This window comes from Semicossyphus pulcher, unplaced genomic scaffold (genome assembly GCF_022749685.1).
Source record: "Semicossyphus pulcher isolate SPU_LCO1_2020_fin unplaced genomic scaffold, fSemPul1.0.p SCAF_19, whole genome shotgun sequence".
NCBI lineage: Eukaryota > Metazoa > Chordata > Actinopteri > Labriformes > Labridae > Semicossyphus > Semicossyphus pulcher.
Window position 1 is genome coordinate 574,180 of NW_027211692.1, and position 24,882 is coordinate 599,061.

General features: G+C 43.2%; 3 protein-coding genes across 3 annotated transcripts; all 3 read right to left on the reverse strand.

The window, feature by feature from the left end:
* Positions 1-2,692: 2,692 nt before the first annotated feature.
* LOC138597355 (olfactory receptor 8U3-like) lies at positions 2,693-3,634 on the reverse strand. The gene has a single exon (XM_069668949.1). It carries the CDS (start codon positions 3,632-3,634, stop codon positions 2,693-2,695), a length of 942 nt encoding a protein of 313 aa, XP_069525050.1.
* A 7,981-nt stretch (positions 3,635-11,615) lies between these two features.
* Positions 11,616-12,539, reverse strand: LOC138597356 (olfactory receptor 11A1-like). Its single transcript, XM_069668950.1, has one exon. It carries the CDS (start codon positions 12,537-12,539, stop codon positions 11,616-11,618), a length of 924 nt encoding a protein of 307 aa, XP_069525051.1.
* Positions 12,540-13,405: 866 nt separating this feature from the next.
* Positions 13,406-18,200, reverse strand: LOC138597357 (olfactory receptor 11A1-like). The gene is made up of 3 exons (XM_069668951.1): positions 17,541-18,200; positions 17,303-17,438; positions 13,406-13,503 (listed from the first exon to the last, which is right to left on the reverse strand). Exons 1-3 carry the CDS (start codon positions 18,198-18,200, stop codon positions 13,406-13,408), a joined length of 894 nt encoding a protein of 297 aa, XP_069525052.1.
* Between the last annotated feature and the right edge of the window lie 6,682 nt (positions 18,201-24,882).

Consider the following 24,882-nt stretch of genomic DNA (forward strand, 5'->3'; position numbering starts at 1 on the left):
ATAATTCTTGCATCCATTGACCTTGTGAGTTTTTGGAGAGTTTCTGCTTGAATTTCTTTGCAGGATGTCAGAATAGCCTCCCAGAGCTGCTGTTTGGATGTGAACTGCCTCCCACCCTCATAGATCTTTTGCTTGAGGATGCTCCAAAGGTTCTCAATAGGGTTGCGGTCAGGGGAGGATGGGGGCCACACCATGAGTTTCTCTCCTTTTATGCCCATAGCAGCCAATGATGCAGAGGTATTCCTTGCAGCATGAGATGGTGCATTGTCATGCATGAAGATGATTTTGTTACGGAAAGCACGGTTCTTCTTTTTGTACCATGGAAGAAAGTGGTCAGTCAGAAACTCCACATACTTTACAGAGGTCATTTTCACACCTTCAGGGACCCTAAAGGGGCCGACCAGCTCTCTCCCCATGATTCCGGCCCAAAACATGACTCCGCCACGTCCTTGCTGACGTCGCAGCCTTGTTGGGACATGGTGGCCGTCCACCAACCATCCACTACTCCATTCTTCATGTATTTCTGGGCCCACTGCAGCCGTTTCTGCTTGTGAGCATTGTTTAGGGGTGGCCGAATAGAAGGTTTACGCATAACTGCAAGCCTCTGGAGGATCCTACACCTTGATGTTCGTGGGACTCCAGAGGCACCAGCAGCTTCAAATATCTGTTTGCTACTTTGTAATGGCATTTTAGCAGCTGCTCTCTTAATCCGATGTTTTTGTCTGGCAGAAACCTTCCTCATTGTGCCTTTATCTGCACGAACCCGTGTGTGCTCTGAATCAGCCACAAATCTCTTAACAGTACGATGATCACGCTTAAGTTTTCGTGAAATATCTAAGGTTTTCATACCTTGTCCAAGGCATTGAACTATTTCACGCTTTTCGGCAGCAGAGAGATCCTTTTTCTTTCCCATATTGCTTGGAAATGGTCGTCTGCTTAATAATGTGGAACGCCCTTCTTAAGTAGTTTTTCCTTAATTGGGCTCACCTGGCAAACTAATTATCACAGGTGTCTGAAATTGATTTCAGTGATCCAAAGAGCCCTGCGACACAATACCATCCATGAGTTTAATTGAAAAACAAAAAATGTAATCTTTATGACACTTAAATACAATTTGCGTAATAATTTGGAACGCGGTGTAACAGGACGAGTACAGAGAGAAGTCCTCTGTCTGAAGCAGGAAGTAGATCATTTGAAACTCTCAGTGCTGTCTCAGTGCTGTGGTGGACTCTAAATCCTGACTGACAGTCCTCAAATAAACTGTTGTTATGAAGAAAGTCACATAATTGATTAGCGACTGCTTTCTCAAGGATCTTTGAGATAAAAGGAAGGTTAGATATAGGTCTATAGTTAGCTAAGGTGCCTGAATCTAGGGTAGGCTTTTTAAGAAGTGGCTTAATTACAGCTAGTTTAAAAGACTGGGGTACATAGCCCGTCGATAAAGACATATTGATCATATCCAGTAAAGAAGTGCTGATTGAGGGAAAGACTTCCTTAAGCAGCTTGGTTGGAATCGGGTCTCAAAGACAGGTTGATGGTTTAGACGAAGATATCAGAGAATTTAGCTCAGGAAGGTCAACTGGAGAAAAACAGTGTAAACATCAGGTGTGTGAGCAGGTTCCAAAGATACATCTGCACCAGTCTGTTTTTATGTTCTTCTATGAGGGAGGAGTAGTAGACACCTCGAGCATGCCGTAGGGCCTTCCTGTATTTATTAAGACTATTTTGCCAAAATAGCTGAATTAGCTGCCACTCCACCGCCTCGACTAGTGTCTCAGGGATATGAGTATTAAGATGACCGGGAGGAGTGGATTCATTTAAACCAACTAACTCATCCTGACAGTAATCTAAAAAAAGACTTTGACCGCAGCCAAGTTTAATTTGTTTCTCTACATATTTATTGTTTCTTCAGCAGGGACAATACACCATACATTTCATGTATAGCCAGGTAAAGCTAAAAGCTCATTTAAATCTGTTTCCGTTAACACACAATAAAGAATATCTAAGAAACAATGTAAACAGGCGGTTCACCTATGCAGGTATTATACAGTGAGACTTCTTGTCAAATAAAAGAACACAAAATAATGACTACATTTAGACAAAAGGGTCTGGACTGGACACACGGACATGACACACCATGACCACGTCAGAGAATAAAATACACTTCAAATAAACGTGCTTTACTTGATAGTTAGAGCTGTGGAGGTTTTATAACATGACCAGAGTATCTGTTCAGATTCAGACTAGATCTATGTTCCTGATTATTGACCCTGAAAGACAAATCTGATGAGCTGTTACTATTTCAAGCTGAGGACACCAAACATGTGCTCGAGGGAAACCTTCCCACCCAACATGAGGTCCAGCCTGGACCCTCCAGAACACAGAGGTACGTGAGGAAGTCTTGGACCTCATGATCTGCCTTAAGTTTATATGAAAAGCATAAAGAAGGAGTGAACCATCCCAACATCTCCAGAAAGCCAGCCTATCTCTACGTTAATGCAGTCTTGTCAGTGTCAAATAATGTCTGTTAAATATCAATTCCTTCACAGATCTAGTTTTACGTTTGCCTTTTCTGACGTAAGTAGTTTTTTTCTTTTACGCGTCAAGTCGACGTCCTTTTTTAGATTCATGTCGGAGTCAAAAAGTCCAACAGATCGGGAACAGGCCCTAAAATATCCACGTTTATGTTCTTCTACATTGCCACTGTGTTTTTCCTGAAGAATAGACTTTTACAGACAATTCGTATTTTGGACAATTTTAATCCGTACAGTAACGGGTTGACAAGTGGTTGGAAGATAAGCCAGTATAAGGACAAAAAAATACGCAAGATATTTGGTAAACTGTGAAGGTTAAACCTGCTCTGCACTATTTCAAAGAAACAGCCTGAGGAGAAGTTGAGCAGGGAAGCCAGGTGAGGTGTGCAGGTGCTGACAGCCTTCTGTCTGGTCTGTTTGGATCCGGAGAAACAAACCTGAAGGATCCTAAAGTACGTGTAAATGATTAAAATGATCAGACCAAAGATGACGGTGAACATGTGAGCCAGTCCAATGGCATTGTTGACTGTTGTGTCGGAGCAGGCCAGTTTGACTACGTAATAGTTGTCACAGTACACTTTGTTAATAATGTTCCCACACAGCTGTAAAGGAAAAGTCAGACAAGACACAAAGATAAGATTGATGAGTAAAGGGTAGAACCATATTATAGCGGTGAGCATGGCGATCTTATTCAATGTCATCAGTGTGTTATACTGTAGAGGGAAACAAATCGCAAGGTACCTGTCATAAGACATGATGGCTAAAGTCAAGAACTCTACACCCCCATACGAGTACAAACAGAAGATCTGCAGGAAGCAAAGAGGAGCAGGAACAGTGTGAACGTCAGAGAGGATCTGAACCAGCAGCAGAGGAAACAACCCTGTGCTGCCATACAGCTCATTGACAAACAGGCTGCACAGGAACAGGTACATGGGCTCATGGAGGCTTCTGTGCATGCAGATCACCACGATGAGGAAGGAGTTAGCACAGATGATCGAGACATAAAGAGTCAGAATAATCAGGAAATATAAATATTTAAGAACCCCAGTGTCAACGTAGGCGCCAAGTGTGAAATATGAAACCTGTGTGGAGTTGATCATGGTTCTGTTGTAATGACAAGCACTTTGTAGTGGACGAACGTTCTGCAGTAACTCTGCAACATGTTGGCATAAAAGCTTCAGAAATACAAACACACCAATCACATTCCTTTCTATGAAAGTCAGAAGTACATCACATGCACCTTTCCTTATTAAAGGTCAGCACGACACAGGTTGTGACAACGACTTGATCCTAACATTGATCAGCTCACCTGCTGTAGTCACAGCGTGACTCCCTCCAGCTGAGCCACAGCTCAACTCTCTGAAATCTCATTTGTTTCCCCTGCTTGTGTCTTTGCCTGAGTCTTAGCCCCTCCCAACAGGGACGCATGACGAGACGCAAGGACGCCAAGAGAGAAGGAGCAAGGAAATATGTTTCAAGACACATGAGACGTCTTTGTGTCAAGTGAAGTAGCGACTGTTGATGATCCCCGCTGAATCTGTGCCTCAACACCTGTACTGTAGTCATACTAATAGAGACATACAAGGTTCAGTGGTCTGTGATCCGTCACCACACCAAAATGAAACTTCAGTGATGTTGGGATGTACCAGATCAATCCAATGCACAGCAGCATTCAATCAATAACTGATATCCTATAAGAGGGCATGTCGGCCAGTAAAAGACTTGTATGAAGTGCTCATGGCTCCTCAGACGTCCCCGCTCACTCTTCGCTGCACTCAACTTTAGCACACCCTGTCATCTTGGAACACATCGGCCATCGTGTAAAGATGTATCGTCTGGGAGTGACGGTTAGAGATGAAAGACTTGCTTTTGCATGCACTGCACTGTTTACAGTCAGCTTGAGAAGCCACCGAGTGCTCAGATCAAAGGTCGCCCCTCCAGATAAGTCTGCTAAATAAACGCTGTCATGTCGTACTCTGCCTTACTTCAGCTGTGACTCTAATTAACGGGTCTGAAGTTTGCTGGAATAACGTCATGATTCAGATCTGTTCACACATTTTGAGAACGAAAAATTATTTTCATATTTTGTCACATCAATCTTCAAAAGGGGACCAAATGTAGACAATGTGCCTTTAGTTAGCAGTTTGATGTCCAGGACATATAGTCCAATAGTGCTGTTCAAGATAAAGAGTCCTGGTCACACTGGGACCAACATCCTGTGTACAGTACACAAGGACTGTGCCCAACTTTCAAGATCAGACAATATCCAGATCCTTCCGCACATCAGGGCCTTTTCACAGTAGCCCTTTTCACACTGCAGCTCCGCCCCAGTGCCATGACGAAGCTCTGCCGTCATGCAGCCGTTTACATTGGACCAAACAGCGCGGCGTTGCAGAAGCAAAACTTGCGTGATGTGTAACAGCACGTTCTTCAAATACACACTCACAGCGCTGTTCGGCCGTCTCTGCTGCTTACAGTGACACTGTTACACCTCTGATGCCGGCTCAGAGGAGGAGCGACTTCGGCCCACCATTCTGCCTCTGTGCGTTGTACATAGAAGACAGAATGTAACAGACGCGTAATAATCCTGCCTTGATCCGGCAGTGCATGAGGGGCTTATGTCTTTGATTACCTCAGTGGCCTCTAACAGAGAAGTGGTTCGCACCACTGCCACATTCACCATGTCAGAGGGGTTAAGGCGTTCTCAAAGTGTTGACCACTGTCCTCCAAACTCCTTCAAAACATGTCTCTTCTTCTGGTGCCTCGTCCTGCCTGTCTGCTGCTTCAGAAGACCCCCAACTTGCTGAGCCTGAAAGGCCTCCTCGACCTTGACAGCTCCCTTCACTCAAGTCACTCCAGTTTATTTTGTATATTCTCATCATCAGTGTGAGAGGCACCAGTGACTGTCAGAACCATGATTGTGGATGCATTGATGAGTCTACATCATCCTCTTCTGGAGGTGGGAGTTGACAGACAGGGATCCCAACTCATTCCCTTTTTTAATCAGACAGCTGAAGACAGACAGGAAGGAGAGACGGAGGGCGATGTTCATCAAAGGGTCGAGAGTCGATCCTGGGCTGTTGCAGCAAGGATGTTTGATGTTCATCTTAAAGCTGCTCCCCTCCAACTGCTATCGTTTATATTATCAGTCTTCCATAGTATCATTGTTATTGTTGCTAATGCTAATAGTAGACCTGCTGACTTCAACTGTTACAATTATTATTATCAGCCTTTTATTACTATGTTGTTCTTGCTAATTACGCATTTGTTTATTATTGGCTTTAGTGTGTTACCTGTTGTTGTTCTCTTTGCCCGTCTCTATCATGCATCTCTCTTTCTCTCTCTCTCTCTCTCTCTCTCTCTCTCTCTCTGTAAAAAGTCGCTTTCTCCTTCACAGTCCAGTTCGCTCTGATGGGAGGCTCGCCAGCCTGCACGACAGCTACAGCACTCCAAGAGGAGGGAGCAGGATGCAGGCGATTCCATCAGCAATGGTTTCTCCAACAACACAGAAAAACCCGGCCTTGACAATAAAGCAAAAACACACAGAAGCGTATTTAACATCATTAAAATTAACTTGGAGGCTGAATTAATTCTTAGTAGTCACTCAAGACACAGCATGCTTAAACAGTGTATGACTCTGTCAACGTACCATTCAATCTGTTCAATAAACAATGTTTAAATCAATACATTTCTTTTGTTCTGCTCTCAGCACAGCTACAGCTTCAATAAACTGGAGGTATAAGTAGCTACAGTTAGCTCATGAATACAGCTACTGCTAACAGTTAATGCTGCTTTCACGGAGACCCTCACGTTAAACACACACAGACACTGCTAGCTGTGATCGGCGCCTGACCCGAACACACATCAGTCACAACAGCCAAAGTCATCGCCGACACACATCATGCTAACAAAGCTAGCGAGTGCGTGTAGCTGCGGCTAGTCCGCGAACATCACGACAAATCTTCAATTAAACTTCAGAATTCAGCCTTCCATGTAAAATGGAGACTCACCGGGAAAATGCTTCTAGAACAGTGCCTTACTGAACTCGTAATGGAGGGAAAACGCTTCTCTGAAGTAGTTTATCCAGAAAAGAAGAAAAGTGTTAACACTCTTTTTCTTTCCTCCACAGGTCAGGCAATCCCAAATCATATTAAACTCTCAGAGCTGCCAAGCGTCACGCTTTGAATGTGACAGTCACGCAATTTGACCCATTCTCACACCACACGCCACATTTGACATTTCTCACGCTTATATTTCCCCATTCAATACTCTATATTTATTTTTTTCATGATAATAAACCTTGGTCCTCGCGGCATGCCGTAGTTCGAGTAACTCTGATTGACTGACCGAGATAACCAATCCACCAGTCCTTTGTGCCTAAATCTAACCAACCACGGAAGGCACCACGCAATATAAACCAATCAGAAGCAACGTAAGGCGGGTCTTGGCGTCTCTAACGATCTTTCACACACAACAGCGCCGACATTTAAAACCCACTCGACGTTCTCCTGCTTGCTAGAAGACGGAAGGTAGGTAACTACCCAATTTTGATCACACAAAACTATTGAAAATGGGTTCACTTTTTAAATATTTTTACTAGTTTGATGTCGACGTAGGACAAATGTTGCTCTTAGTTTTTATCTGTATTATTATTAGACCCCCCTAAGGGAACCCACAGAGTCCCTGGAATCCACTTTGGCTGTGTCCGAAATCACCCCCTACTCAAACAAAACCAAAACCCGAAACAGTTTGGCTCTTGAGGGAACTCTATCGTCCATCATGACTGTGAAGATGGCGAGCCTTGAGCCACAGTGTTTCAAGTGGGAGCCCCCTGCCTCTGTCATCAAGGCATCAAAATCTGCCACAAACGCCTACAACATGAGACATGTCCCCAGCTAAATGATGGACAGTTGGTGAAATGAAATATTGCAAATAAATGTATTTTGTCAAAATTCTTGTTACAATTTTCATTTCTAATTTCTGGTTAATTAAGACTAGCATTAGGAGGCCACAGTGCAGGGAGAGCAGCTGGCATGGAGGTGAGGACATCAGTCTTAAGGTATAAATCGACGTTAAAACAGGCCAACATTTTTTCGGCGTCAAACACATCATGACACTAAAGTCTCACTCTTGTGATTTTCTGAAACTTGGCAGCCCTGAACTCTCTATCAAGTATCTTTATCTTCACTTTAAGTTCACAGGTCAAAACCTTAAGCTCTTATTTTGTTCACAAAAATATTTACACGTCCACCGCCACAGCGGCTCCTCCGGAAAAGAACGATTCAATGCGAGCGCCGTCTGTGGCAGGAAGGACAAGGGCGGGTCTACCTTCTGATTGGCCAACTCACAGACGAGTTCAAAGTTCGCTCTTTTGATTGACCAATCACCACCAATCACACAGGTTATAATAAAGAATTATTGCATTAGTTTATATAGTTTTTAGTTATATTTTTCTTATGATACATATCTTTTCTTCTCCATCAAAATATCAGCCTCTTATTTATTTGCTACCAGTTAGTTACAAATTGTTCTAATGTTATTATCTGATCAATGTAACCCTGGGTTACACAGACTTCGGGCTCACAGACTATATATTTTTTTGTCTTTGCAGGATATATTTTTTGTACTTGTAAGATATATTTTTTGTACATGTAGGATATATTTTTAACTACTTGTAGGATATATTTTTTGTACATGTAGGATATATTTTTAACTACTTGTGAGATATATTTTTTGTACATGTAAGATATATTTTTAACTACTTGTAGGATATATTTTTATGTACTTGTAGGATATATTTTTAACTACTTGTAGGATATATATTTTTTTAAGTAGGATATATTTTTAACTACTTGTAAGATATATTTTTTGTACACGTAAGATATATTTTTAACTACTTGTAAGATATATTTTTTGTACATGTAAGATATATTTTTAACTACTTGTAAGATATATTTTTTGTACATGTAAGATATATTTTTAACTACTTGTAGGATATATTTTTATGTACTTGTAGGATATATTTTTAACTACTTGTAGGATATATTTTTTGTACATGTAAGATATATTTTTAACTACATGTAGGATATATTTTTTTGTCTTTGCAGGATATATTTTTAACTACTTGTAGGATATATTTTTTGTACATGTAGGATATATTTTTAACTACTTGTAAGATATATTTTTTGTACATGTAAGATATATTTTTAACTACTTGTAAGATATATTTTTTGTACACGTAAGATATATTTTTAACTACTTGTAAGATATATTTTTTGTACATGTAAGATATATTTTTAACTACTTGTAGGATATATTATTATGTACTTGTAGGATATATTTTTAACTACTTGTAGGATATATTTTTTGTACATGTAAGATATATTTTTAACTACATGTAGGATATATTTTTATGTACTTGTAGGATATATTTTTAACTACTTGTAAGATATATTTTTTGTACATGTAAGATATATTTTTAACTACTTGTAGGATATATATTTATGTACTTGTAGGATATATTTTTAACTACTTGTAGGATATATTTTTATGTACTTGTAGGATATATTTTTAACTACTTGTGGAATATACACTACCAGTCAAAAGTTTGGACACATTTTCTCATACAAGTGAATGGAAAAGTGTGTCCAAACTTTTGACTGGTAGTGTATATTTTTGTACTTGTAGGATATATTTTTTGTTCTTGTTGGATATATTTTTATGTACTTGTAGGATATATTTTTTTGACTTGTATTTATATCTATAAATATATATATATATATTTGTTTGATAGGTAGGTTTTATATTTGCAAAACAAAATTAGATTTTTAATGGTGTTTTGTATTTACAAACCATACTGTGTTTGTTTGTGAATGGTAGGGCATTTGTGAAACATGTTTAGTTTGTTGGCTCCATAGACCGTCTCCTGCTGTGTGCTGGATGTGTTCAAGGGCAGGCCCACATTATGTCCAGACCTGATTGTCCGGAGACTGTCTGAAGTTCATGTGTCAAAACAACTTATGCATGCTTGTAACAGAGGAGAGTCCATCCAGTGCATAGTCTTCCTTGGGTTTTGCTTTAGACTCCTGGCCCATTTGTAGCTGACTTGTTAGATCATTATCCATGAAGCTGTGGCACGTCCTCCTCTCCTCCTTCATTTTATCAGAGCAATTTCTTAAGTGGATGTTTTTCGCTTTAGGAGGCACACTCTTTGACTCGTGCAGATGATAAACGTTCTAACATCTGGGACCTGGATGATCAGGTGCATAACTGGAATTAGTACCATAGTGTAGTGCTCTGTCTGTAGGCTTCTGTGCTGATCTGCAGCCCTACATATGAACATTTTTCCATGCAGGTTCTCATGCAGTACAAATGATCAGGAGTGCTGTATTGCAGACAGTTCACATGGTCCAATGAAAAGAGAGGCTCCCGGACAGCTGCTTCAAGCTGTCCGTTCCTATCAGTGGTCTCCTGCTGTGCATAGGCGCAGGAAGTAGGGGTGCTGAGGGTGCCGCAGCACCTCCTAAAATCAGGCACAATTTAAACCATCAGCTTATAAAACATTTAAAATTGTGTTTCGCCCCTTTGAAAGCGATACATAAAAGAAGTGCATCAGTACGTATGTTCTTTCATTCATAGCTTTTCCACAGCTCACGAACACACTGAGATGTTTTGGAGAGATTTTCAAATAAAGTAACCGAAGACGCTGAGACACTGATCATCCTGTCAGACAGACCGCAGAGCCAGGGACACTGTGTTATATGAGGATGATCGGATTATCGTCGTTTATTTTCTGTAAAGTAACTGTGTGTGTGTGTGTGTGTGTGTGTGTGTGTGTGTGTGTGTGTGTGTGTGTATCACTGCAGACTGGAGTCTCTGTTTGGTCCATGTCTGCCTATCTGTTTGTGTCCCGTATGAAATGACTGTTTGCTCACCGCTCTGTTAGTTATGAACTGATCAGAGGCGACATCAGTGTGAACCTGTGATGTGAAGTTTGTCGTCTGTTGAAGTGATAATCTTGATAATCTTAATTTGACAATAAGTTGCTATTAATACTTATATATGAATCATCCTGAATGTTAAAATAAATGAATAGAATATTAATTTGCGCAGCAGAAAGTATGATTTAAAGAAGTAACCAATCATCGCGGTGATATTCAATCTTTTCATGAGGCCGGGGTTCTGCTTGTGGCATCACATCATTCATTAAGGAAGGGTACATACACCCACACATGTCGAGGTATATTCTTTCTAATCCTCTGAAGTGAACCACAGCTTTGCTGCAGGCCTCTGGCACGTTTGTGATATGAGCGTTGTGACAGAAAGCTGTCGGGAGGTGGCAGAGGCCTGCAGGGTCAGTAACTGTCAGTGACTCCTGTTGGAGTGTGTGCAGTGTGTCCACTTATCGTCCTAATATTAAGAAGGTCTTCATACATCATAACAACATACACACGTTTATCGTACATACGTAACTGGTTGTGACGCCCCCTAAAGGAAAATCAAACTGATTCATGAACTGGAGCTTACATCTGATCGAACATGACCATATAAGGACCGTTTGAAGTAACAAAGATGAAGATGTATTAACTGCCATGAATTAGATCAGAGCCTCCAGTCATGTAGCACCACACTGCAGACGTTATAGTGATAGATAGACAGCTATACCTCATCGAACAGTGAATGGGTGTGTGAGGAGAACAGCATTGTTATGGTTATGATCAGTGTGTTTGGACAGTGTCGGTGCTGACTCACACACAGACACACTAAAACTCAAGATGGCGCCAGAGCCTGACCTCAGCTTTAATCCACTATATCACAGTTTCATACATTCATTACACAAGCTAATGTTCCGTTCACTCTGACTGCACAGTGTGTATAGGAACGTGTTTATGTGAGCACTAAGAATTGAATCGACTGCTTCGTCGGTGTTTATGAAAATCATCTTAAACGTGGATGTTACATTTTGTCCCTTTTTACACACATTGAACTGAAAACAGTTTAATGTTGACAGTGCACATGTGCATGAAGGCATTTATTCATTTCTTTTCATGTTTGTAAAACTGACCGTGCCTGCTGAAGGACCTACGCCTCCCCGTGCAGCAGACGTTTACATATATTGTGTATTTTAGGCAGTTTGAGGCCGTACAGCACAGGGTTAAAGAGAGGCTGGCAGGTCAGAAAGTATAATGATAATAAAATATCCAGCACGTTTGGTACACTCATATCAAACCTGCTCTGGAGGATTTGAAAGCAACAACCGAAGGAGAAGTTGAGCAGAGAGGCCAGGTGAGGCGTGCAGGTGCTGACAGCCTTCTGTCTCGTCTGTTTGGATCCACAATAACACACTCTCAGGATCTTCATGTAGGTGTAAAGAATTAGGATGAGCGGAATAATAATGGAGATGACCGTGTAAATGAGTCCATAGATGTTATTAACTCTGGTGTCGGAGCAGGCCAGTTTAACTATGGAGTAGTTTCCACAGTACACTTTGTTAATGATGTTCCCGCACAGCTGTAAGGGGGCGCTCAACGAGATCAGAGCAGCAATAGCAAGAACAGGGAAGAACCATGCTATAGCAATGAGCAATGCAACCTTTGTAGTTGTCATATGTGTGTGATATTGTAGAGGATAACAAATAGCAAGGTACCTGTCATAAGACATGACGGCTAAGTTTAGAAACTCTATACACACATACGAGTACACGCAGAAGATCTGCAGGAAGCAAAGAGGAGCAGGAACAGTGTGAACGTCAGAGAGGATCTGAACCAGCAGCAGAGGAAACAACCCTGTGCTGCCATACAGCTCATTGACAAACAGGCTGCACAGGAACAGGTACATGGGCTCATGGAGGCTTCTGTTCCTGCAGATCACCACGATGAGCAGCAGGTTGGCACAGATGATCAACGCATACAAAGACATGATGATGATAAAACATAAAGACCTGAAACCCTTCGTGTCGACGTAGGCGCTCAGTGTGAAATAAGAAACCTGTGTGGAGTTCAGCATGATCCTCCCGGCTCAGTAACCAGACCACTCACTTCCCGATCAGCTTCTAAACATGCACCAAATGTACCGTTACACCTTTGTACTGTATGATGCTCAGGTAAGACAGTGTGTGAATCCTGCACCTGACTGTGAGTCCCTCCAGTGCTGCTGCTGCTTTAAACAGGAGAGGAGACGCCCCCCCCCCGCAGCGCACTGAGCAGCAGATCACTGTGACACACATTCTTTAATCAGAATCAGTTCCTGTTTACATTTTGTTTGTTTGCAGTCCATAAAGTGACAGCGGACATGTGAAGGACTCATCAGTGAATGTCCTTCAGTAGATCGCGGTCAGCGCCGCTCCTATTGGACGACCCGGCCAGTGTTTTTCATCCTCCTAAAGATTCATGTTTTCGGTGCTTCACCTCGACGTCAGATGATTTTTGCCCTACGTCTGTTTTCTGCCGGATGCAGCGCTCCTGTAAGACCAGCTGTTTATCAGAGAGACAACACATAGAGGAAAACTACATCCTAATAAAAACAGTGAAACCTTTTATGAACCGGAGTATTCAGAGGAAGAACTCTGACAGAGGGAGACGAGCCAGTCGCTAAATCGTTGTATTGATTGTTTTGAGTATCGATCGGTCCGGCTGGTCGGCCTCAGCTGATTGTTTGGCACTGAATCCTCTTCAGTCAAAGGGTCCCTGCGGACGGGGAGCTGTCTCAGGCGTGTGTGCACAGTGTTGATGTTTATATTCAGTGCACTGATCCGCAGCTGTCTGAGGCCTTTATCGTTCATGTTGACCTGGACACGCTTTGTGTGAACACAACAAGTGTTTCAGTTTGAGGAGGCCACGGCCCGCTCTGAACAGCCGATGTACGGCTGACCGTCACAAACACTTAAACGGACTTTTCTCCACACCCGCTGCACAGCGGTCCGTACCTGAGCTACTGTGCTGGTACTCCAGCTTCTCCAAGAGAGGCTGTGCTGAGTGAATAGTAAATGGACCTCACTTGTGAAGTCTTCCAACCTTTTACACTTCAGCTGTGTCCCAGTCCAGCAGCTGCAGCCTTTGAAGGACTCATTTGAAGGCCGTCACAGCGTCGTGTCAGAGGCTGTCCCAATTCAAAGGCTCCTTCAGCTGCAGATGACAAATGTGTCCTCCTTTTCCCGGCCCACAAAGGACCCATCGGGTGCGGCCCAACGTATCCCATGATTCATTGCACACCAATTCAAACGAGACGGTGGACTTTTACACGGCCGAGGAACGCACTTTAAAACGTTAGTTAGTTAGTTAGTTAGTTTAGTTTTACTCAGTCGCAGAGTTGCGTTACACATGTTTAAAAAACCAAAGGGCCCTTGAAATGAAACTTTATATTTAAAATAATAGGCTAACTTACTTGATGTTAGTTATGCTAGCTAGTTAGCCCGCTAGCTACCTGTTGCTAGGCAACAGGAGCGGCATTTGGTGACGCAAAGGAACAGCTAACAGGAAATGCTCTGTAGACCAGGCCGTCTCATTTCAGATCGTCTTTAACGTCTACGCAGGCTACGAATGACTCATCCTCTGTGGACCGCCTCCTTCCAAGGATGCAGCCTCTGGATTGGACACAGCTTACATGTGACATTCACCCCACTGATTACACACTGAGGCCTCCACAGCTGTGGCCTGAGGCCATAATATCTCAGGAACAACTGAAGGTAGTGTGTTATAATTGAACATCCACTTGGACTCAAGAATGAAGTGATTTTGTAGGTCAAAGGTCAAGGTTGCTGTGATTTCTGGTTCTTTGGCCCTATCTCAAGAAAGCATGCAAATCACGACAGATCACCTCACAGCGCCTCTGTGCTCCAGACCTTCAGTGCGCCGTAGTGGGAGAGCTTTAAAGTCACACGCTGCGTCCTCAGGGCCGATTGTGAGCTGTCAGCAGGATCACTGAAATATCTCTTCAAGAGGAAAAAGACAGACATGTTAGAAAAAGCTAAATCTGCCAGTTCTCCTATAACTATCAAATTCAACTGGTCCTGGCCATGCCACATGAACATTAAATGAACACACATACAATCATCTCCTTCATCCATCTGGATTCTGGCTCTTTGACGTGTGGTTGGTTGAAGGAGCTCTGGATGTCTGAGCTCTAACCTGTGTGCAGAGGAGAAGCCAAAGGCCTTTAGACCATTCAAAGCCCTGGTTCATCACTGCTGATTCACCTTTCAAAGTCGTGCTGTAGTTTAACCACACTGCTGAACAAAATGCCGTACTTGGACTCCCTCACACGGCTGAATCATATCAAACCAAAGGGAGCTGCGTGCGGAGTAGCTTGGCCTCACCTTAAACGCCCTCGGCCTCTGACAGCAGGCGGACGAACTGCCAGCTGCTCCATACTTCCACAATACCTAAAGATACCTTCGGGAGAAGGGTCGTATATCTTTTCCAAGTCCGCACAGGACGTGAGGACTGGATTGCAGACTCCACGACTCCTCCAGGGCACTTGTTTGGGGTAAAGAGCTGCTCCACTTTCAACCATTCAAACAGAATGTGCATGGTCCCCTCTGAATCAGATGTTCCACAGTCCACCAAACGTTTGTTAAGTTGCCATAGCCTTTTTCCTTAGTGCGAGCATCTTTTCAATAGTTCCCAATGAGGGGAGAGGACATGTGACAGAGCGATCCTAGCTGTCATTGACCCAGAGGTGGATATATACTTGGACAGGTGGCTTGGAGGAAGCTGGAGCACCCACAGGTAACCCATGCAGGCACGGGGAGAAACTCCACACATAGAGGCCGAGCTAGGGGCAGCAGTGCTAACCACTGCCCCACTGCGCCACCCCAAACCCCAAATATCGTCCCTTAAAATACCTGAACACTTTTTGTCTGTATGTGACTGACTGTGACTGAGTGAGTGAGTGATGGACGGTACTTTCAGAGCCATAGAGAGAGAGAGTTGCAACATTGCAATGGCAAATCATAGACGTATTCGACCTCCACTGACGCGACTCTCTGTCTACATGGCTCTGGATACTTTGTTCGAGGAGTAGGCGGGGCTGCTCGTCTGCTGCTCGTCTGCTGCTCGTCTGCGTGCATATCCAGGGGTAGTTTGTGGTCTTTGTTTTAAAGGTTTCTGTGCGTCTGAACAGAAAACGATCTTATTTACATTAAAAACAGGACTTTAATTAACACACAGTGAAAAACCACCGCATGAGCCGAGACGGAGAGACGGAGAGCGAGCGAGGGGGAGAGAGGGAGAGATCGCACCCGAGTTACGTCTTGCCCACAAAAGCGCACTTTGACCTGATGCGGTCAGCCACATGCTGGGTTCAGACCTGGTCCTGTTCACCTGGTTCCCCCTTTAGAAGGTAGAGATGAGTGTAACTGAACTTTGGGAACGAGCCGTAGAGTTCACTAAGGCTTGGCTCAGAGGAGGGCAAACGTCTTCTGACCACTCAGAGCTGCTTTTACACTACATGTCACATTCACCCATTCACACACCCATTCACACACTCATTCACACACTGATGGCAATGACCTAAGTGTCCAATCAGATCTGTGCTCATTCACCTGGGGTTCAGTGTTTGGCCCAACAACACGTGACTGTAGCAGTCAGGGATCGAACCCCCAACCTTCCGATTGAGAGACGACCCACTCTACCACTGAGCCACAGCTGCCATGAGTATCTGACTGTGTCAACTGCAAGAAGTTACGATGTGGACGACCCAGTCTTCTGCTTAAGATATCATGATCAATCACCGGTAACACTTTACATTAAGGGAACAGTTGATAGACTGAAGTAAAGCTAATGCATGACTCATGATTTCCTGTGTCTCACATTGAGAAATGATGAAGTCACTGTGACTTCATGTGATTGGTTTATAGATGGTCAGTTAAGGGATGTTTATTCACAGTTACTTCATACTTTGATAAATGATCATCATAAATGATCGGACGTGAGCGCTGCGACAGCGTCCACCACAGACACAGCTCGCTGAGTTTGTATTCGAACATGCTATCCATGTTAGCATGTAAAGCTAGCTAACGTTAACCCACTATAAGCTTTGCTGGTTAGCCTGCGTGTTGAGTCATTTGTGTCGTATCTGCGGTGGACACTTGTTGTGTTCTCATGTCATACTGTGTCTGTGTGCTGAAGCCTTTGGACACAGCCGTGAGGGGAGTTGATGTGGCTCTAACCTGCATGAAGAGATCCGTCTCTCGGGGAGCAGTCACTGATGTGTCTCCAAGTGGAACAACATATATTCAGATGGAAGTGAAGAAACAGGTTGCATTAGTGGAAGGGCGCTGTTGTTACCTCAGAGCATGTGTATGAACTTTGAGTGTTGCTCTGTGGCGTGTTGTACATCTACCACAGGTGTGAAGTTCTGACATTATGAAACGGGTTTGTGAGGAGTCCATGAGGGTAATGTTCCCTCTCTGAGTAAAGATGGCCGCCTTCATTAGCACACAGTAAACACTGTTCATCAGTTCAGTTTATTTGGACAGTCTTAATAACAAGTTACAAAAGTGCATGCTGGGAAATTTGTCAAAATTGCAGAAAATATCTCAAATGTGTTGACTAGCAGTGACATGAGGATGGTGCAGATATCAACACACACACACACACACACACACACACACACACACACGCTGCTCTGTGCATGTTTTAAACAGCAGATAGTTAACCTGGAGCATCATGGTAGGTGAAGTCAATCACAGTCATTGATCGTTCCTCTCGTGTCTCAAGTTGAACGATTCAGTTGGATGATGGAAAGTTTAGAACAAAACAGACTCTTACATATGTTCAGGATTTTGGACATCTTCAGGCCGTACATCACGGGGTTGAGGAGCGGCTGACATGTAATAAAGTATAAGGACAAAAAAATGGGCAGCAGAGTTGGTACATTGTTCATATCAAACCTGCTCTGCACCACCTCAAAGGAAATACCAAAGGAGAAGTTGAGCAGAGAGGCCAGGTGAGGCGTGCAGGTGCTGACAGCCTTCTGTCTCGTCTGTTTGGATCCACAGAAACACACTCTCAGGATCTTTATGTACGTGTACAAGATCAGAACGAGAGGAACAAAGACTGTGAATGCAGTAATAAACAGTCCATAAATGTTGTTGGCTCTGGTGTCGGAGCAGGACAGTTTGACTATCGAGTAGTTGTTACAGTACACGTTGGCAATAGTGTTTCCACACAGCTGTAAAGGAGAGCTCAAGGACAATGTGCCAACAACCATCAGGACAGAGGTTAACCATGTTACTGCTATCAGCATGGCAACATTCCTAAATGTCATACAGGTGTTGTATTGTAGAGGATAACAGATAGCAAGATATCTGTCATATGAAATGATGGCTAGGTTGAAAAATTCCACACTAACATACGAGTACACGCAGAAGATCTGCAGGAAGCAAAGAGGAGCAGGAACAGTGTGAACGTCAGAGAGGATCTGAACCAGCAGCAGAGGAAACAACCCTGTGCTGCCATACAGCTCATTGACAAACAGGCTGCACAGGAACAGGTACATGGGCTCATGGAGGCTTCTGTTCCTGCAGATCACCACGATGAGCAGCAGGTTGGCACAGATGATCAACGCGTAAATAAACAGAACAATCATGAAACAGAAGTACTTTAACAGCCTGGTGTCAAAGTAGGCTCCAAGGGTGAAATAAGGAGATTGTGTGGAGTTTATCATGACCTGTCACGACCTCTTACCTCATTAACAATAAGCACCTGGAAGCCCGGGCTGTACGGAGACCTACAGAGCACCCTCACATTCATATCATGAGCCCGGTGCATGGACTGTGTGCGTCTCCATGTTCGCCCTTTGATGTTCCCGGGGAGCAGCAGCAGTGGGTGGGTGGGGGTGAATACACTGCAGATCAGCGTGTGTGGTGAATAAATACCCTCCCTCACCGTCACATCACTGGTCTCATAGTTCAGGAGCCAATCACAGTCCAATGAGATGAGGACAGCCCAGAAAACTTCACCTCAAAGTTAGGAGGTAAGTTTGTGGAGTGTTTCCAACATCTGGATGTTTGCGTTCAGCTCGAGCTCCGCCTGAAGGACGGCGGCCGGCCATCTTAGTTTTTCTGTTGAACAGGGCGAGCTGAGAGAAACCACCATCGTGATGACAGTCGAGTGGGGTCGACAGCTGAGGAAGAAGAAGTGAGGCTGTGAGTTTGGGAACATCACAGTGCAGGCGGGTCGCTGAGCAGACGGCGGCTCATTATGTCTATATGACAGATGGATGTGGTTTGCTGACCGTAATACACCACACTGTATTTAATTGCCACTTATATATTGCACCTTCTATTGTTCTATATCTCATACCTCATGTCATACTGTATTATGTCACCTGCTGTTACCCGTGTCTCAGCTCCAGAGGTCGCTGCTGGAGCAGGATATGACCTGGGGTCCGTTTCAGAGAGCGGGTTTAGTGAAACCCCAAGTTTGTTCACCCTGAGATGAGGGAAACCTCTGGTTTGCCGTTTCAGAAAGAGAGGTAACTTTAACTCTGCGTTGGTTACTATGGTAACTGAGTCTGTGAACCTCACCTGGTCGGCAGCAGGTTTTCTTCAGGACACTCAGAGCTTCGCTCCGTCTCCTCCCTCTAGAATATAAAACCCTCATTCACGTCCTCGTTCATTCAGCCCGTCTCACGCGTGTTTGAGCGGTTACAAATTAAAAGAAGAAACGTTGCGTCTCTGTGCTGCTCTGACCGCTTTGCAAAAGTCTTTTATAATTATGATAAAAAAATCAAAAGACAAATCTGTGTCAAAGTCATCATTTGTAGATTTTCACCACCACTGCCGAGAGCGCTCAGATAAGACGCCGTAAGTTATTGGATTTTTTTTTAAACTAACACATTCAGTTTAATCAACATGAATTATAATGTATGTGAAGTCAGCATCATGTTAGGGATAAAGCTGATGCACATTAAAACAGCCACTGAATGATATTTAATCTGTTTCATATTTAAAATCTGACTGAAGTGAGGTTCAGCCGTGAGCCTGTTCTGCCTGAGCCGCACCTTTCAATGATGTTCTGCTGTTTTATTTTTAACTGCTTCCATGTATGTTTTTTTCTCCCGCTGCATTGCTCCTAAATTAATATAAATTTTAGCTTCCGGTCGTGATGAAGTATTAAATAAACAGACCAGTTCAAACTGACGCGTTCACTCGAGCCGCTTCTCTCTCTTTTGCAGCTGCAGCCGTGTTACTTTATGTTTCTAAAAACATGCTCGTATTCGCTCAACGTGAGGATTTCGAGCTCCACTGGTGTGACGTGGGAGGACCTCTTTTTGTGTACCGTTGCCATGGTGACTCGTGGTATCGGGCTCCATTAATGCTGGCTTTTTATAGTCAGCGTGCACGCACTTAACTCCGGCTGAACCTACTCAGAGTTGACTGAACTAACTCTGATCAGCTGTTCTGGAACTGAAAAGCGACTTTCAGCTCAGAGTGAGTCAAACCACAGTCCAGTTACAAAGCCTCAGTTAGACTGAGGGTCTGTTGAACCTCCTCTCTGAAACGGACCCCTGATCACATGTGCGAGAGTTCAAAATGAACCAAGATACAAAGGTACTCTGAGGCTACCTGATGTAAGGACATATGTTGTTGTTGCTCTGTCTGCCTGTCTCTATCCTGCTCCTCTCTCTCTCCCCCCCTCCCTCCCTCTCCCCCCCCCCCCCTCTCTCTCCCTCTCTCTCTCTCCCTCCCCCTCTCTCCCCCCCCCCCCCCTCTCTCGGCCCGTCCAGCCTCTTCAGATGTCCAACATGAGTCTGGTTCTGCTCGAGGTTTCTGCCTGTTACAGGAAGTGTTTCTGTCTCTGTGTGATTCATGTCGGTCTCTGGTCTCGGCCTGCTCTGTCTGTAAAGAGTCTGAGATAACCTTGGTTATGATTTAGCGCTTTATGAATAACACTTGATTGATTGATTGATTGATTGACTGTAGGTGGCCAACCTGTTTGAGCTTTCCCTCACACAATGTTACAGTCCCACAAACATGCAGATTGCAGCGTTAGCAAAGGCCTACTCTCCTGCACATGAACTGTGAACAAGACACACTGAGAGAATATGAGTGTTGTGTGCTTACAAAGAGCTCGAGTATCATTTCAATAAACAATCACTAAAGTATTGAATATGTGTCTTATCATTTATTGAAGCGTCACAGTTTAGGAGGGCCGTGATAAGTTGCACCAAACTGTTCTTTGCCCCGAGCTCAGGGTGTTTTCGGGCCGTGGGGGCGATGCTTAAAACGATTAGTGTCTGTCCCTGATGACAGTCTTATGAGTGGGAAAATTAGACGCTGAAAGATCAATACAGATCTAAGCTTGTACTTTACTTTCTTATCGTCTGAACACTGAACGTTACATGTCATCACGTCATGACCATATCATCACGTCTACGTCCTTCACTTCCTGTTTCTGCACTTCATGTGACCATCTGAGCCAACACGTCACGTGTCTTTAAATAAAATTGGTATTATCATAGAAAAAACATGAAAAGACCAACTAGTGTAAGTGTACGTGCGCCTCCTCCATGTTCTTTGTATAACAGTAACTTTCTTTAGCTGTTAGCTGTTAGCATCATCAGTCAGTGTGTGTCCACCCTGAGGTGTTGTGTCAGAGCGGTCTGAGGGGAGGTCACCCTCTGAGGACCAGTGGGACCAGTGAGGTCCGCTCAGGCTGATTGGTCTCACTGGTTAACAGCTCCGACACTAATTTGCTTCAGAGGGAATTAGTGGAAACTGTGGCTGACGTGAAGACGCCTCAGGGACACACATGTTGACAGAGAGAGCGAGGGATGACACACTGCAAAGGGCCGCCGCATCGAGGACTATAGCCTCTGTATATGGTCGGCGATTTAACCGCTGAGCTAAACCGGCGCCCAGGCTTAAATGACCTTTGACCTGGCACGGTGATCTAACCTCCTCAGCAGCAGCAGCATGTGTTGGTTCACAGCTTGACTGCGAAAGAAACATTTAAAGACTTTTCATTATGAACAGTTAGAACAGATTACTTCCAAACTGAACACTGTAAAGAGTTGTGGTTCCTTTAAAGACAAATTTTGAACCTTCAAAATTAAATGGTTAAACACTCGACATTATCGAGGGTCTCAAACTTAACGAGCATACTTTCACTTTTCACTCCGAGCCGCTGCTCCATGTCTGCTGCATTATGGTAAAAAAAAGATGGTTCACAGTTAATTGACCTCTTGAACAACTTCAGTTTGTCCTCCACAGACACCTCCGAAACCTCTGCACGGTTCCAGGGCGTCAGGTACCAAACAAAGAAGGACAAAGGTGTGAAAAAAGGGATGCTCGCTTTAATGAAATCAAAATACATTATTTACAAAGACTGAATTAGCTTTCAGCAAATGATGACAAAGCAAAACAAACAATGATTTTCAAAAGATCTATATGCGAATTTCCACTTATTCTTCTGCCCTGTTGGTCTCCTTGACTTCCTGTGGGCGGGGCATAAAAAGGCCAACATCTTCTTGTTTCAGGCCGTCAGCATGAGGAGCTCAGTAAGAAAGGCAAAACACAGACACATCTCTGTGACACATAGAGACAGACAACCTTTCATGCTCACACTCACACCATGGGCAATTGTAGAGTCACCAATGAACCTAACGAGCATGTCTTTGGACTGTGGGAGGAAGCCGGAGTTCTCCACTATATTTACTCAGAAAGAAATATGGATACTTGTGTCAATGTAAAGTATACGCACAGATACTTGTGTAAAGTATACGCACAGATACACGTGTAAAGTATACGCACAGATACTTGTGTAAAGTATACGCACAGATACTTGTGTAAAGTATACGCACAGATACTCGTGTAAATTATACGCACAGATACTTGTGTAAAGTATACGCACAGATACTCGTGTAAAGTATACGCACAGATACTCGTGTAAAGTATACGTACAGATACTCGTGTAAAGTATACGTACAGATACTTGTGTAAAGTATACGCACAGATACTCGTGTAAATTATACGCACAGATACTTGTGTAAAGTATACGCACAGATACACGTGTAAAGTATACGCACAGATACTTGTGTAAAGTATACGTACAGATACTTGTGTAAAGTATACGCACAGATACTTGTGTAAAGTATACGCACAGATACACGTGTAAAGTATACGCACAGATTCATGTGTAAAGCATTCGCACAGATACTCATGTAAAGTATACGCACAGATTCTTGTGTAAAGGTTACGTACAGATACTTGTGCAAAGTATACGTAGAGATACTCGTCTAAAGTTTACGTAGAGATACTTGTGTTTAGTATTTGTACAGATACTTGCGTAAAGTTTATGTACAGATACTTGTGTAAAGTTTACGTACAGATACTTGTGTAAAGTTTAAGTACAGATACTTGTGTTAAGTATTTGTACAGATACTTGTGTAATGTATATGTACAGATACCTGTGTAAACTTGACCTACAGATACTTGTGTAAAGTATACGTACAGATACTTGTGTAAAGTTTACGTAGAGATACTTGTGTAAAGTATACGTGCAGATACTTGTGTAAAGTTTACGTAGAGATACTTGTGTAAAGTATCCGCACAGATACACGTGTAAAGTATACGCACAGATACTTGTGTAAAGTATACTCACAGATACACGTGTAAAGTATCCGCACAGATACTTTTGTAAAGCATTCGCACAGATAGTCGTGTAAAGTATACGCACAGATACATGTGTAAAGTATACGCACAGATACTTGTGTAAAGTATACGCACAGATGCACGTGTAAAGTATACGCACAGATACTTGTGTAAAGTATACGCGCAGATTCACGTGTAAAGCATTCACACAGATACTCGTGTAAATTATACGCACAGATACTTGTGTAAAGTTTACGCACAGATTCTTGTGTAAAGTTTACGTACAGATACTTGTGCAAAGTATACGTAGAGATACTCGTCTAAAGTTTATGTAGAGATACTTGTGTTAAGTATTTGTACAGATACTTGCGTAAAGTTTATGTACAGATACTTGTGTAAAGTTTACGTAGAGATACTTGTGTAAAGTATACGTAGAGATACTTGTGTAAAGTTTACGTAGAGATACTTGTGTGAAGTTTACGTACAGATACTTGTGTGAAATATACGTACAGATACTTTTGTAAAGTTTACGTAGAGATACTTGCGTAAAGTATACGCACAGATTCACATGTAAAGTATACGCAGAGATACTCTTGTAAAGTATAGGCACAGATACTCGTGTAAAGTTTACGTAGATATACTTGTGTAAAGTTTACGTAGAGATACTTGTGTAAAGCATACGTACAGATACCTGTGTAAAGTTTACGTAGAGATACTTGTGTAAAGCATACGTACAGATACTCGTGTGAAGTATATGTCCTGCTGTCAGTCGTGTCCTGCAGTATCAGTGCAGCGTCCAGGCTGTGAAACGTCCTCACAGTGTAAAGACAGACGGGTCCCTCTGAAGGACGTTTCTAGCGGCTGTTTCTGTGTTAAGCTAACTGAAGCTAACCTCATATTTGGAGACTATTAAACTGAAATCAGATGAACTTCAAATTAAAGAACAACATTGTGAAAATAATGAACATGAACTTTGCTCCAGTGTGTAAATCACTGGATGAGGAATGTCTTGCTGCTGCTCGTCGGCCATGTTGGATTCCATGTGGCTCCGAGGCTTCTCCACGCTCCAGTTTCCCTCTCTGTCTGTTTGTCTTCACACGTCTGTTACAGCCTTTTTTATTTATTTATTTCATTAATGTGCAATATCACTATCTCACTTCTCAACATGTGCAATACTTCTGTTTTATTATTACATCAGGTGGTCCATTCGTTCATTCATTCATGCTGTACTTGCTGACTTAGTTTTTCATTTGGTCTGTTGCGTATTATCTTATTAGCTCTGTACATACTTTTTAGGATGCACTTGTTTAGTTACTTGAGGTTCCGTCCCGTGTGAGATGACCTGTTGGAGACACCAAGATTCACTTTTCTGTGAGTTTATTTAATTGGGCTGAAATCAGTGTGGATGTTTGGACGGAGGCGCACAATGATGCAAATCTTAATGCTGACATCTTAACACACCTGTAAACACATGACCCAAACACAGCCACTGAAGACATTCGATTTACTGACATGTTCATCGGGAGGGGGTGTGTCCTCCTGGTCCTCTCTGCTGACATCACAGCGCTGTCTACCTGTATGTGTGAGGATCAGGTGTATAAGAGCTGCTGCAGGCTGAGCTCCGGTCAGCTGCTGCTCGGCGGCTTGTTTCTCTGTGACAACGTGCTGTTTGAGTTCCTGTTTACAGGCTGATTCATCCCACTGGTTCTCTGTCTGTTCACGATGTGATGTTTATTCATGTGGCATTCAAGT

Coding starts and splice junctions, on each gene's coding strand:
- LOC138597355 (XM_069668949.1), bottom strand. CDS start 3,634: ATGATCAACTCCACACAGGTTTCATATTTCACACTTGGCGCCTACGTT.
- LOC138597356 (XM_069668950.1), bottom strand. CDS start 12,539: ATGCTGAACTCCACACAGGTTTCTTATTTCACACTGAGCGCCTACGTC.
- LOC138597357 (XM_069668951.1), bottom strand. CDS start 18,200: ATGATAAACTCCACACAATCTCCTTATTTCACCCTTGGAGCCTACTTT. Junction 17,439..17,540: donor CGTACATAAAGATCCTGAGA/GTGTGTTTCTGT, acceptor ATTTCCTTTGAG/GTGGTGCAGAGCAGGTTTGA. Junction 13,504..17,302: donor GTCCAAAATCCTGAACATAT/GTAAGAGTCTGT, acceptor CTATTCACTCAG/CACAGCCTCTCTTGGAGAAG.